The 15,739-nt window shown below is 43.5% G+C and overlaps 1 protein-coding gene and 1 long non-coding RNA gene across 2 annotated transcripts in view; both read right to left on the bottom strand.

The window, feature by feature from the left end:
• Positions 1-6,989: 6,989 nt before the first annotated feature.
• Positions 6,990-10,517, bottom strand: Gm41021. Its single transcript, XR_873810.1, has 2 exons — positions 8,604-10,517; positions 6,990-7,226 (listed from the first exon to the last, which is right to left on the bottom strand). It is a non-coding gene; the product is annotated as a predicted gene, 41021 (long non-coding RNA).
• Positions 10,518-12,691: 2,174 nt separating this feature from the next.
• Dmgdh (dimethylglycine dehydrogenase precursor) overlaps positions 12,692-15,739 on the bottom strand; it is a 78,388-nt gene continuing 75,340 nt past the window's right edge. The window contains exon 16 of the mRNA NM_028772.3: positions 12,692-13,295. Coding sequence (NP_083048.1) covers positions 13,050-13,295 — 246 coding nt within the window. The 3' untranslated portion in view covers positions 12,692-13,049. The remainder of the gene's footprint in view (positions 13,296-15,739) is intronic.

Here is a 15,739-nt window from a genome sequence, read left to right as displayed (position 1 = left end):
TTTGATCTTCCACATTGTAGTTAGTTATGTGCCTGAAATTTTAATCATTTAGAAGGATAATGTGGAGCAGTGTCCAAACACCTTTTCTTGAAGTTAGGGAAAATTATGGGTAGCTTGCCTTTATTTTCTTAAAGTGTGTGTGTTTGTGTGTGTGTGTGTGTGTGTGTGTGTGTGTGTGTGTGTGTGTGTGTTTGTGACAGAGGTTGGGAGGGAGGGAGAGAGAGAGAGAGAGAGAGAGAGAGAGAGAGAGGCTGGTTGTCTCTAGTGAGACAGGTTGATCATGCAAAGGACCATACTTAATTTTTTACCATGTATCCTTCTGTACTTTCGATTTTGAAAAATCTCTTCATCTGAGTAGCTATTTCTTCTTGTCAGGTTCCTATTAACGTTATTATTAGTGACATTATTATATGTAATGACACAATTTTCAAAATGCCACGAACATGGGTCTTCACCCTATACTAAGGAATCACACACAGCCACTCACACCCATCATCTCATGCTGCTTTCAGCTTATGTTGCAGACCAGCAAACTAAGCTCAGAAGAAGTTCAGAGAAGCTCAGAAACACCCTTGTGTTTCAATTCGTCTCCTCAACGGTTGTTTGTTTCAACACCTTTAAGTACGCTAAGTACTGGCCACAAAGGCCTAGCAGCCTTAACACCTTCTGTCTGAAAGTGCAACCAACGGTTGGCACGTATGAAGAAAAGCTACACCACTTGGAGATAAGACTGGTAGGAGAGCTTCCTTCATTGAGATAACTGAACTGCGTGCCCGTGTGTTAAGTTGTGGTTGGTATTACTCACTGCTCTGTTCCCGGCTGGCACAGTTTGGCCCTTGAGCATCAGAAGGAGGATTGAAGTCTGTTCGTTTGGATGCCGTCTACTAAGCTTACTCACGATGCACTTAGCTGTAGAAATTGGCATGAGGACATCTTCAACTAAGGAAAGGATCACCAGGCTAGATAAGGCCTACCGCAGGTTTCCAAGGGTTGTCCTGAGGTCACACCTTCCATCTGTTAGGCTCTAGTGCACACGTTGCATTCTCTGGTACCATTGAAGCAGGGCAAACCCTTGAACCTCCATACAGCATGGTAAAAAGGTAATAACTTCACAAGCAGCACCTTTGGCTTCTTGCTGGTTTTGTTCAGTGTCTTAGTGTGTGTGTGTGTGTGTGTGTGTGTGTGTGTGTGTGTGTGTGTGTGTGTGCATAAGCATGCAGGGAGAGAAAAGATAAGAGGGGAAAAGGAAGCAAGGTGATTCCCTTTAGCTCCAAAATTCTCTAAATTATTAAATTGGTAAGTTTGAATAAGGGCTGAGGCTGATTCAAAATGGAACTTCCTTGACCCCTTCATCTTGACCGCTGTCTGTTGTCTCCAATCTCAAAGCCTCCAGAACACAGAGAAGAGCCTGGGTTCTACTCTGATGAAGAGATCCTAGCATGGCAGTGTGCCTACAACAATGGATTCTCACAAAGCAATCCCATTTCTTCTCTCTCTGACCACAGCCTGGCCTCCATCCACAACAGGTGATTTCTTGACCTAGTTAGTGTTTGGTTTCCATGATTTGTGGACCTTTGTATGCTTTTGTGTCCTTTTTTGTGCATAAAAAGGAATATGAGCACTGCTTTTTTGGATATGCCACACTGTCTACAGTTTATACTCATTTCTTTAAGATAAGCTACATAAGCTAGGCAGTGGTGGCGCACGCCTTTCATCCTAGCACTTGGAAGGCAGAGGTAGGTGGATCTCTGAGTTCGAGGCCATACTGGTCTACAGAGTGAGTTCCAGGACAGCCAGAGCTGCACAGAGAAACCCTGTCTTAGGAAAAAAAGAAAGGAAAGGAAAGGAAAGGAAAGGAGAGGAGAGAGGGAGGGTAGGGGAGGGGAGGGGAGGGGAGGGGAGCTACGTGACAACTCTTTCCAACCATGTCTAAGTACTTAAACAAATGTGTTAGGAAAAGCATACTATATAACAAAAAAAATGTCACTACTTAGAAAAGAAAGTTAAATATATGTGCTATTCTAAGGAGAGTCTTTAAAAAACAAATACATATAATTGTGTTAAATTCAGTAGTACAAAAAGTCACACATAACTTTCAACTCTTTCTAGAATTTCTAATAAGAAATACCAGACTTCAGAGATAGTGTATACATTTAGGTACACATATCTTCCCATTTGAGCCCAAGTAGCACCATAGTTTCCTTTGTCATAGAGAAAAAAAAAAGTTTTAGTTATGGTTTAAATGTAAAAAGTTCCCAACTGGTTTGTGCTTTGAAAACTTTGTCCTGGGGTAATGCTGCTGTTTGGGGACACTGAAGAGCCTTTAGGAAGGGCATCCTAGCTGGAGGAAATGGGTCCCTGGGGCAGAATGAGCTTGAAGTTTTTAGCTCAGCCCTGCTTCCTGTCCCTCCCCAGAGGTGTGACAAACAACCTGATCCTCCTGTTACCACAGTCTCAAGTCAGTTTCACCACCATGCCTTCCCTTGTGTGATGAACTGTTTCCTCAAACCGTGACCCCCAGATCGGTCCTTCTACCCTGAAGTTGCTTCTAGACAGGTGGTCACAGTAATAGAAGTAATTAGTGCACTCATAACACGAGTAGACTTTTTGAAGCATTAGCTCACCCACAACTCCTGGCCAGGCACACATGGTCTTCTTGACCACAATCAACAGACATCTCACTGTCCTACTGGTAACCACTGTCCATGCCCTACAGTCTCCTTCTTCTGTGCTCTATGTCACAAGGAGCCAACCCTTCTATGAGAGTCCAGCCTCTTTACTTCCTTGACATTGAAGAATGAAAAATTACTGGCCTCTTGTAAGAACATGAACTTTTTACCTCGGAGCCCACCCCCTCCCATCTAAAAAACATTTTTGAGATAAAGGCCTCCTGGAACAACCTCAAAATGAACCGGGTACATTGCCAAATGATAGGACATACTCCTTAGTTACGTAGATTCCTTGATAGGACATGACTCCTTAGTTACGTAGATTCCTTGATAGGACATGACTCCTTAGTTACGTAGATTCCTTTGGCAGAACTCCCTAGTGATGTAAACTTGTACTTTTCCTGCCCAGTTCTCCCCCTTTGAGTTTTACTATATAAGCCTGTGAAAAATTTTGGCTGACTGTCGAGACTCCTCTACCCTGTGCTAAGGTGTATGAGTTTCGACCCCAGAGCTCTGTGTGCTTTCATGTTGCTGCTTTATTTCGACCCCAGAGCTCTGGTCTGTGTGCTTTCATGTTGCTGCCTTATTAAATCTTGCCTTCTACATTTTATGTATGGTCTCAGTGTCTTCTTGGGTACGCGGCTGTCCCGGGACTTGAGTGGTCTGAGTGAGGGTCTCACTTCGGGGGTCTTTCATTTGGTGCATTGGCCGGGAATTCGAGAATCTTTCAACATCAAGCAAAGCTGAGTCAATGTGGGGCCCTGGTCAGGGTCTGGAGCAGGAGAATAAGGAAGCCTCTTTGGGCACAGCTGTGGCAGTAGGACTCAATCTTTCCTATGGTCCCAGCTGCTGCTCGTGTGTGGTTCACATGATCCAGTGACTGTTTGGTGGCTCCCCCAGAGTATTCTTATTCTGCCTGTTAGGTTGAGTATTTGAACTGTTTGTCAAGTTAAGCCCATGGAGAGGCCACACAGGGATGTCCTGCTCACCCCAGCAATTCAAGCCTCTTTGGCGAGGCTCTTTATCCAGGAGGCTGAGGAAGAGGTTTGAAGTTCAAGGCCGACCTGGAGAACTTTGGCTCACTCTTAAAAGACGGTCTAAGGAGAGTAGTTCAGTGTTAGAATGCTCATTTGCCATTGCTAGGCCATAGATTCAATCCCCAATACTGGAAAAAAAGAAAACAGTTTTGGATAACTGCCATGGATGAACCTCACTTGGGTCCTCAAACTACGGGCAAAACTAGGGGTTCTGGTTACAGGTGGGCAAGGAGTTGGCAAGGATGACAAACAAATAGGAACACAAGGGAGTGTGGTATCTGAATGTAATTTGTCTCAAAGCGAGCACCAGCCTTATAAGTGATTTTTACACAAAACAGAGGAATGAGTATTAAAAGCTAACAGGAACCAACTGGGATAAACATCAATGTTAACAACCGGGATCAAAAGCAGCCCCACCTAAGGTCAGCTTAATCTTAGAAGTCAGAGGTAAGAGCTTCACACCCTTGCCATAGTTCCAATTCTAGTCTATTGTATAGTCCACCTTCCCCCTAGGCCATAAATTCCCATGTATGAGTGTAATTCAGCTATCTATAGTTCTAAGTATCTACTCTAGTTCCTTCTTAGACCACAACCTTCCTTCTTCCTAGATAATTGTAAATTCTTGCATATGGGAATAGCTCGGCTATTATTCTAAATGGTTGTGTGTGGGGACTTTCTACTAATAAGTAATGTAGTCTGCCATACATAACTATAATGGAGATTCTAAGTATACTTTGCTAAGCTTGTCCTGAGATTTCTAACTCTTACCAAGGAAAATACTGTAAGAAAGCATGCAAGACCCTCCACACTATCGCAGGGACAAATCTGGGGCATTCTAGCTATGGGGAATGCCAAATTTCCAGGAGACTAAGTTTCCGTGAACTTTTTGCCTCAAGACTGTGTCCAGGTTTTTGGGGGCCTGTCATGTATGTCACTACTGGAGTGGGTATAGCATATAACCAAATGATAAGATCCATTTTTTAAAAAATCTTACCTCTTCTATATGGCACAGTAATTTTTTTAGTATTAGCATGAAATAAAACAAGAAATAGTGACCAGAAAAGAACTAGAATCCTCAGCCTCTCTGTCTTTAAGCTTCAAGTTTTACAGATGTGTCAATGACCTCATCAAAGCCAGCCTCCCTCAAGTATCAGGGTTTAAATGTCAGTGCAGCCAGATTTGTCCATTTACTAAAAAAAACAAAAATTTAAAAGATATATTTATTTATTTTATGTATGTGAGTTCACTGTCACTCTCTTCAGACATACCAGAAGAGGGCATCAGATCCCATTATAGATGGTCTTAAGCCACCATGTGGTTGCTGAGAATTGAACTCAGGACCTCTGCAAGAGCAGTCAGTTCTCTTAACCACTGAGCCATCTCTCCAGCCCTGGAAAAAAAATTTTTTTTTAAGCTTTTGGTTTCACAGTTTCTTTTACATGAGTAACACACAGGTGATTAGGAAAAAACTTCAATCTAATGATAAATTTGCTTTGGGAACAATTCTGAGTTATTTTAAATATCTCTGTACTTGAAAATGTCCCTATTCATCAGAAAATTCATCATGTGCATCTTTGATTTTCACACAATTAAGAATTTGAAAAGAAGAAATCTGGGGCTCAGCAATTCAGAATATGTGTAGCTCTTTAGAGGGTAGGAATTCAGTTCCCAGCACTGACGTTGGGTAACTCACAAATGCCTCTAACTCCACTTGCATGTGATTCAGCGCTCTCTTCTGGCTTCATAGGCACCTGCACACAGGTGGCATACACTCACATAGACACACACGCATAAATAAACGAAAATAAATTAATCTTTAACAATTTGAAAAAGAGACTGAATTTGAAATATATTTAAAATCAGTGAGATATTTCACATACAACCCTACCATTTTCTCTTACTGTACACACTGAAGCTCATCTGCCTACTATTTTATGATACACGTAAGCATATAGAAACTTCAGTTGCATAGAACAGAATCAAAAAAAAAATCTCACCTTCTGTCTCTTTATATTTATAACCCTCTGTTCTATTGGTATTTCTGATTTGGTCTTTAAACATAGGCTAGCTAGATCGATAGGGTTTGAAGACACAGACTCAGCCTGATAAAAATCCGAGTGATTCCAGCAGCAAAAACTCACTGTAAAAATGACTTTCATGGCTCTGTGACTATTAAGAGCCCATGAGAAAACCGTAGCTCTCCAAACCACCTCCATAAACAGTGCACTGCTCATTAAGATGTAAGAAATAGTTTGTCATACTGGTAAAGAGCTGTCATCCCAGCTGAGATGCTGGGAAATAAACCAAAGCTTCTCTGGGCTATAAAATGAGACCAGGTCTCAAAAATACGTCAAGGGGCCTGGGAGGTGGCCAGTTGTAAACTGTGCAAGCCTGAGGACCTGAGTCCTGATCCAAGTATTCACATGAAAGCCATGCGTGCCCAGGCAGTGGTGGCACACGCCTTTTTAAATCTCAGCTCAGGAGACAGAGGCAGTCAGATCTCTGAGTTCAAGGCCAGCATGGTTTACATAGCAAGTTCCAAGACAGCCAGGGCTACACAGAGACCCTATCTTGAAAAACCCAAACCCAAACCAACCAACCAACCACACACACACACACACACACACATGCACACACACAACCACTTTGCTTAACACAGGGATTTTTTCAGCCTTTAATTTTACTTGGTGTCTCTGTTCCTTCTGAAATGAATCGTATGGATGTGTACAGTTAGAGCCCAGGAAGCTTTAACAGAGCAGGACAAGAGCATTAAGCTACTTCGCACGTTCTCGCACCTGCCAAACTTCTTAAATGATTTAACAAAACAATTGCCTCAGCTTCTGTTAAGCTTGCTTCTAACTGACACTCTTTATAATCATCTTAATCAAAAGTCACTTTCTCCAGAGTAAAATAATATTATGTCCCAATTCTCCAAGTCTTTGCCTCTCGTTCACTTAGTGATGCAGTCCGGCTTTCCCCCTAAAACTGTTGCTGCTGATGGCACCGAAGACCATCTGCTGATCTCAAGGAGTGCTTTCCAGCTTTTATTCTTACTTGACAGCTCCTGATGTTCTGGCCCTCTTTTCCATTCCTTCATTCTCAAAATGTTTTCTCCCTTTGACATTCATGACGCCATTATTTTTAACTGAAGAGTTCTCTGTTCTTTTCCTAAATGCTTGCCTGAGGTTTCTATAACCTGGACAGCCCTGGAAGCAGTGTTACCAGGGAAACCTCTTATTCTTCCTAAGAAAGAAAGTTTAAAAAAAAAAAAAAGACTCAGAAAGAAGCTTAAGAACGATTTTATTAGCATCTGAGAGAAAGTCAACAGGGTGGGCAAGCTGTAAATCTTGGTAAATGCCAGGAAGAGGATGGAGAACAGGAAAAGAAAAAGCCCCACCGTTTGCAGCCCGCTGTAAGCAGCCGCGGTCAGCAAGCACCCTCACGGTGGAAGGGAGAGGCCTTCAAAGAAAGAGAAAGCACAGAGGTCCAGGGAACGCATGTCTAGACTTTGAGCCAGGATCTGAAGGGAGGAAAAGGCAAAGTTAGAACTCGGAAAAGTCAACCAGCTCTGCCGAAGTGCTTCATGGGAGCACCCCAAGCATCCCTGATGGAAAGGTTTCTGGAATGATAAATACACTATCATCCTATCATCGCATTAAGGGGACAGTTAGTCCTCCCCCTTCCCTAGCAGGTCTTGAGGGGAGCTAGCTTCCCTGCCCGGGTGACACACAGGCCCAGCTGTAGTCCTTAACCTGAGAGAACAGCATGCCATGTTTTAGGTGTCTCACTATGAAGTCTCCACCTGGGGTCAGAGGTCGAGCTTAGATTTTATTCTTCTGACCAGAGGGAGTAGCTTTGCTTTGAAGGGTCTCAAAGAGGCACCACCTTTCTATACTGTAATTTAGATCCTAAAGAGGGAGTTCCTTTTCTAGTGTTAACAAGAAAACAAGAGGTGGGACCTGAAGCCCACCTGGAGAGTGGGGCCCATCTCTAATGCTCCCCAGTCTCTGTAATGGGTGGAGCAGGGAGGGGAGCGCTTATCTGCTTTTCCAGGGCTGGTCTGTACTGGCCAACATCACTCACTAAGCTGTCAATTACACATTTGAAACATGGGCGTCGCTTCAGCGGATGGAAATGTGAGCTGTGCTTTACTGATGGCAGGCCTTCGAGGCAGGTCTAGAGGCTCTCTGTCCACTGATGGCAGGCCTTGGAGGCAGGTCTAGAGGCTCTCTGACCAGAAGCCTCCACACAATGCACTAGCTCCGTGCTTCATGGCCTTCAAAACTCTTCAAGAGTCTCCCTACTGAAAATGCTGATTAGTGTGCCGATCCCTTACCACTCCTCATGGAACTTTCTGTAAACCATGAACTATTTTCATGACTCATTAAAGGCAAAGTGATAAAACTGGAATGGTAATTTATACATGACATTTTAAAAGATGTATTTGGTTTATTGCATATGTTATGAGTATTTTGCCTGCATGTACATATGTGAACCACGTATGCATCAGAGAGGGCATTAGATAGATCCCCCAGGAACTGGAGCTTACAATGGATGGTTGTGAGCTGCCATGTGGGTGCTGGGAATTGAACCTAGGTCCTCTACAAGAGCAACACATGCTCTAAAGCACTAGGACAGCTCTCTAGCTTCCCTAGTTTCCTAAACTTCATAAACTATTATTTTTTTTTAAAAAACTTGCAAATAAGAAAACACCACACACCAAAATTAACCAGCCCCAATGTCGATACAACTCAATGAACTTCTATAGTTACACTAGGTGTTTGGGGAAGGCACCATTCCATGTACCAACTCCTCAAAAGGACAGAATAACTCACTATGCTTTCTTAGAACCCGGGGTTGAGAAACGCCTTTACATTCACAGCTGCACTTCACTTACCCTTCTCAGCTTTCCTGTGGTTCAGTTTAAATCCGCACAAAGGAGCATCGACAAAGAGCCCAGGATGTAGTCTGTCTATTCAACATCCTCCCCAAAATACTTCAAAAAGTTTAAAATTGTTTTTCTTCTATCATCTTCCCTTAGCAGTAAAAGAGGAGAAAGATGAGGACTCCTTCGATTGTGACCATCCACGACATAGTAACATCCCTAAATATCTTCCCTGTGCCTGGGTCTCTGGTAGCCCAGGGTGACCTTGAACTCCCCATCCTCCTGCCTCAGCCCCAGGTGCAGCCATGCTAAGTTCTTTAGAGTGAGTCTCCTGGACAATTCTTATACGCATCCCTCTAGTACTTTCAAATGTTTATTGCATTTATTTATTTGTTTATGTGTTGGGAGGGGTGAGCCATGTTGTACCATGGCTAGTGTATAGAGTTGGCACTCTCCTTACTTATGCTGTATAGGCCCCAGGGAACAAACTCAGGTTGTCAGGGGGCCTGGCTGCAAGGATCTCCATCTGCTGAACCATCTTGCCAGCCCATTCTGTTATTTTCAAGAATGTTGGTTGTTCACTATTCAGAGCTCACATCAATCCTAGGCCCAGTTCTCTGGAATATCACAGCAGATGGAAGTGGTAACACTTGGGCTCACCCTTTCACCTTTCATCCCTACTCCTAGTCCTGAGCATCAAACCTAGCTTCTCATAGGTGGTTAGAAAGTACTCTACCACTGTGCTGTAGCCCTGACTTATTTTAATTTTGATTCTGAGATAAGCTCTCACGATTAGGTCCTAGCTGGCCTTGAACTTGGAAGTCTCCTGCCTCAGGCTTCCAGATAACTGGGATTATGGGCCTGAGCTACCAGGCCTGACTTCATGAGAGCTCTCTTGGGTCACGGTACTCATCCAAGAGCTGGCTGGCTGGCATGCCATCAGGAGCTGAGTGCTTGGTAAGTTAGTATTCCTTCCCTCTGTCTTCCCAGGGCTCCTGTCTCAGGAGCTCATCTTCCGTAGACTTCATGGCTTCCTTTTCTGGATTATCTTTTCAGCTTCCAGCTCTGCATGTTAACCAGCTTGTTCTCTGTAAGCCACAGTTCACGTTCCCATGGGGAGAAATCTGCTTGACTCCCCTTTCTAAGACTAAGCTGGACTATACATAATTGATTAGCAATGGACTGCTTAAAGTACGGTCAGAACGATGCCTGGTGGGGACATAAGCACAGGGGTGACCTAACTTCTAATAGCACAACAGGAACAAAAAGGGAGCCCAGGAAAGTCCCTAGAGAAGTCAAGATGTGGGCTTAAGCTGTTGGGGACAAGCAAAGAATCTTGTCCTAAGTTCTGCCATTTTGTTTTTAGACTCTATTTAATCATAGAAAGAAACTAAGTTCAAGGTCCCAGACCCTAGAGGAACTGGGGACTCCCCAGTAGCTGGACAGTCTTCGTTATTCATCTTCTATTCCAGAACATAATGGCTATTGCTAACTACAAAACAACAAATAGATTTGATTGGTTGGACTGTAAAACCTACGTTCTGTATCAGTTTCCTTATGTGGTCATAGATCAACCACATAAGGGAAGCCCTTATTCCTAAATCGATTGGTGGAAAAATGTAACTATAACTTGGCACAGATGTTTGTGGTTTTCAGACTTATTATGCAATATACTGGTGTGGAGTTACAGTTCAGCTTTCGAGTCTGTTCTGTGGCCCTGATCCATCAGTTGTGGCTTAATTACAATATTTTTTTTTGTTATCTGCATTGACCTGGTGTTTGAGTTGTGTTGGATCTAAGTGGATCCCACAATGATACTGTAAAGAGGATGTCTTTAAAGTCTAATGTCCTATGCATTACACTGTTGAGCAGGTTTTGTTTGATTGATTTTGTGTTTGGTTTGGTTTCTATTGGTGTTTGGTTTAGGGATTTTTTTTTATTGGATATTTTATGTATTTACATTTCAAATGTTATCCCCTTTCCCAGTTTCCCCTCTGGAACCCTCCTATCCCTGCTTCTATGAGGATGCACCCCTTCCCACCTCACCGCCCTGGCATTCCCCTACACTGGGGAATTGAGCCTTCACCAAGGGCTTCTCCTATTAATGCCAGACAATGCCAGCCTCTGCTACACATGCAGCTGGAACTACGGGTTCCTTCGTGTGTACTCTTTGGTTAGTGATTTAGTCCCTGGGAGCTATGGGGGGAGGGGGTCTGGTTGGTTGATATTGTTCTTCCTATGGGGCTGCAAACCCCTTCAGCTCCTTTAGTTCCTTCTCTAACTCCTCTGTTGGGGACCCCATGCTAAGTCCAATAGTTGGCTGCAAACATCTGCCTCTGTATTTGTCAGTCTCTGGCAGAGCCTCTCAGGAGACAGCTATGACAGGCTCCTGCCAGCATCCACAATAGTGTCTGGGTTTGGTGTCTGTGTATGGGATGGATCCCCAGGTGGGGTAGTCTCTGGGTTGCCTTTCCTTCAGTCTCTGCTCCACACTTTGTCCCCATATTTCCTTTAGATAGGAGTCCTTCTGGGTTAAGAATTTGGAGATAAGTGGATGGCCCCATACCCTAACCAGCAGCCTTGCCTAACCTCTGGATATGGTCTCTACAGGGTCTCCTTCCCCTTTGTTGGACATTTCAACTAATCTCATCTTTGTTGGGTCCTGGGAACCTCTTGTTTTCCTAGCATCTGGGATTTGCTGGTGGCTACCCCCAGTTCCCCAACCCCATTGCTACACACCTCTGTTCAAATTTCTGTTCACATTGCCCATCTTCTCTCATACCTGATCCTGGCCCCCCTTTTTTCCCCTGCCCCTTCTCTCTTCTTCCCAAGCCCCTCCCACCCTCTACCGCCAATGAGTATTTTGTTCCCCCTTCTAAGAAGGACGGAAGCATTCACATTTTGACCTTCCTTCTTGAGCTTCATCGCTTCATATGGTCTGTGAGGGATTTAAAACAACAACAACAACAAAGTCTTATTCCATAGCCCTGACTGGCCTAGAACTTGAGGTAATCCTCCTGCCTTTGTCTTCTGAGGGCTAGGACAACAGGCATGAGCCACTGTGCCTAGCTCTCAAGATGGTGCTTTCAATATTGCTTCTTCCTCAGAATGAGAAGAATGTGAGTCCACTTGGCAGAAATAGAGAATAACTCTCCAGAGGCCATCAGTAACAGATAGGAAAGGAAGCCAGCCTTCCAGCTCCCACACAGGGGCTTCTATCAGCCTAAACTGGGAATTGGGCTCAAGCCTGATACTACTCCTGATAATCAGAAAGCCCTTGTAACCAAGGATTTCTTCTTTATGTAAGAGGACATACCAAAAGAAACCAATGGTGAGAGATGATCTTAATATATGATTACTCTGATGGAACATTTAAAATGTAAAGTTGCTGTCATTTCCAAACTTACAGGGTAAGAACTCATTTTAGAGTCTTACAAAGCTTCAAGTCCAGCTTTCTTGAATACCCAGAAAAAGCTGGAAACTGTGAAGCAAATGCAAAGATGTGTAAATTAATCATAAATGATAAGCTACCTTTAAGACCCTTTTGATTTATTCAGTCAACTAAACTCTAATGATTTTAAGAAGTCTATCAAAGGGTCATTTCCCAACTTTTTCTTTTCCCTCCCCATGCACAGTGCTGAGGGTACTCCTGTCAGCTCTAAAGCCTTTGTTTGACCTGTGTTGTCAAATGCTTTGTGAAAGCTCCTCAGAAGGGCAGCATGTGATGTCAGCTTGCATTAATTCTAGCTCAAGGGGAGCCACTCAGTATTCACACTGTGTTTGCGCTGGCATAATCTATTTAGTCTTCGACTCGGTTTCTGGCCGTTTACGAGTCCAGCTTCCTCGGGACGATTCTTTTATCTGCAATCCCTGTGTAAGAAGCAGCTTAGGAAAGGCGACCACAATGTCCTTAGAGCCGCTTTCTGCAGGAGCCACGAAGAAACTGGGAAACATTTGAGAGCACGGCATGAGGATGTATGTAACACAGTGATATGAAGTGCTATTTCCATCATGGACATATTATGAAACATTAAATCTATCACTTTTCCACTCAAGGTGAAATCTATCAATAAAGCAAGTCTGTCCCTGTCATTGCATCTGTTTCTGTGAAACGTAATTTATTCATTTGTTCTCAGCTATCAGCCACATACCATCTTCCTAACGTCACAGAGTCCTTTAATCCCACTAGAATCATGATTTCATATTGGCAAACACCTAATGTTTCTCTGACTGGGTTTCATAAACGCCAGTAATAAAAAGCAATAAAAGTAATAAAAAGTGTTTGTCTTAGATTCATTTGAATGGACAATGCAAATCATTAATTCATCAAACCATTCTGTTTGGGAAGCAATGGAAAGGTTTTACAAAGATACTGATCTGGATTTTGATGATTTTTTGAAGTGAAGTCTTGGCTACCTTTATCCTGGCAGGAGCAGGACCCAAGAGCGGTTCTGTCAGCTACAACTTGGTTGTCCGGGATGGGCCTTTCTCAAGATTTGTCTTTTTACCGTCTTTCTGAAGCCTGGCTCGGGCAGGCTCCGTGAGTACCAGGGGTTCTTGTATAATGGTGGCTGGGTAATTTTTACCCAGTAGTTCAACCTCCACTTGCTGTCCCACTTCACTGAGCTGGACTGGGACATAAGCAAAAGCCAGGCTCTTCTGAATGCTGTAACTGTAGCTTCCAGATGTTGTGTTGCCAACCACCTGAAAAAGAACAGCTATCTTCAGCATATCAGCATGATGGTCACTTATGTGCCTCTCGTCTCCAGAAGTTTCCTGAGCTATAGAGTTGGTTCATGGTGGGGAGGGATCTATTAGATTTCAGTGTACAGAATTGTGGGTCTCACCCTGAAATAGTTCCACAAGCACATCTCCTTTCTCCCTCTTCCTGCTGGTCCCTTTCTTCTCAAATTGTCTCCTTTCTATTTTTATGTCTTAGCTACAGATTTATTTTTTTAAAGATTTACTTATGTATGTGAGTACACTGATGGTTATGAGCCTTCATGTGGTTGTTGGGAATTGAATTGCTTGCTCCGGCCCAAAGATTTATTTGTTATATGCAAGTACACTGTAGCTGTCTTCAGACACACCAGAAGAGGACGTCAGATCTTATTACGGGTGGTTGTGATCCACCATGTGATTGCTAGGATTTGAACTCAGGACCTTAAGAAGAGCAGTCAATGCTCTTACCAGCTGAGCCATCTCGACAGCTCTGCTACAGATGTTTTAAAGTCTATATTCCACAGATGAAAGCAAACGTGTAACATTGTCTTTCTGAGGCTGGTTTCTGTCACTTAACATCGTGATCTCCAGTTCCACACATTCCTTGTTATGGCTGAGTAAAACTCCATTGGATGTTTGCTCTATGTTTTCTTTGTCTCTCTTTTGATGGACACCTCAGCTGATGCCGTGTGTTTGCTACTGTGAATACTACTGATTGTGGGTGTGATACCTGTGGTGTGCTGATTCAGACTCCTTTGTATGTTCTCAGGAGTGATGTGGCTATACGTTCTGATTTTAGTTTTTAAGGAACCTCCTCACTGATGTACATAGTAGCTGGACTAGTTAAACTTCCCACCAATGATGTCTGAGGGTGTCTCTGCTTCTCATGTTTTCGCCAGCATTATTATTGCTTGAAGTGTTAGTGTCTGGGGGAGAGCATTTCAACCTTGCAAATTATAAGGCACCTAGGTTGGGTGTAGTATTAATAGTTAGCTCTACCCTGCTTCTTAGACTCTGGAGAAATCAGTAGGAGCCCTGGTACCTACATTTAAGAGCTTCCAGCTTAGATGGGGGAGTGAACAGAGCTACAAGAAAATAAAACCAAATAGCCCTGGCAGATAACATGAAAGATTTACTTGAGAATTTCAAAAGAGGTAGGATTAGGTTGGCTAAAATGGTGGGTGAATGCTTCCAGACCAATACATGAGAGAGAAATCAATAAAAGTGTGTTGGTGAAATTGCACCCCATCTCAGTTAGCAAAGAAATGAACCATCAAAACCAGTGGAGGCCTCAAGGTAACTGGGGTGGGACAATATCAAACAAGCAATCAAAAGCCAGGAGATGGAAACAGGGGCCTTATGGGTCAAAACCCCAAAAACTTATGTAATAACGTCTGATTAGAAGATAAGAGAGTTATTGCAAGTCAGATCTAAGGGAAAGGATGGCATTGAAATAAAAGCAGGATGTTAGGCTGGAGACCCGACTCAGAAGTTTAAGAACATTTGCTTTTGGGTTCTGGCACCCATGTCCTGTGACTCACAACTACCTGTAACGCTAGCTCCTAGAACAGCTGCCCTCTTCAGGTCCTTAGGCACTGCACACACATGGTACACATGCATACATGCCGAAACAGGCATCCACTTAAAATTAAAATCTCGTTTTGAAAGAAATCAGAATTCAAAACAAATTGTTAAGTCGAAACACTGCAAAAAGAATAGAAAAATAGTAAAAGCAAAATATGATATATAAAGAAATGCAGATGTACACACACACACACTCATACATTTGCTGTTTCTTCTGGCCGCACCGTCCAGCACTGTGGACTACACATGGCTGCTGTCAGCTCTCCTGGCATGAGGCTGCCTGCTCACTCAGACATAGCTGAGCCGTCACATCACTTGTAGTCTTTAGACGTTAACACACTTGTCAACTTAACCCTGATCTCCAGGGTCTGGGTTCTTTATCTCTTTGACACCTCAGAGAAGGAGCTCTCCATGAGATTCTAACTTCTGATGAGAGCTGGTTGGCGAAAGGACTTGACTGTTTTCACCTGGCATATGGTTGACAGTCAAATACAGCACACGCTTGGAAGCTGCTTTTTCCCTTTTGTCAGAGTCTAGTGACCTAAGACAAGGATTTGGGTCCAAGGGGATAGGGTTTAAGGGCTGTCTTGGCGACTTTGCTTTCATTCGAGGCCTGTAAACCGGTGATTTCTGTGTGAGGTGGGAGAGTTAAACTGGCTTGCCTCAGCCACCTAAGAAACAAGAAGAGCTCTGGGTGACTCTGGCACAGTCTCCTGACTCACTGGTCACAAGCCCTCGGTCACTCCGGAGATGCCTCAACCATCCTGTCTCTGCTAACATTCCCACAGCAACTTCCTGGCAGTCATTTCTGAGTTAGTCACCTAACAAGACTGCCCCTTTGG

Source organism: Mus musculus, chromosome 13, assembly GCF_000001635.26.
Source record: "Mus musculus strain C57BL/6J chromosome 13, GRCm38.p6 C57BL/6J".
Lineage (NCBI taxonomy): Eukaryota > Metazoa > Chordata > Mammalia > Rodentia > Muridae > Mus > Mus musculus.
The sequence above is the reverse complement of the archived record's forward strand: the minus strand, read 5'-3'. Positions and strand labels throughout refer to the sequence as shown.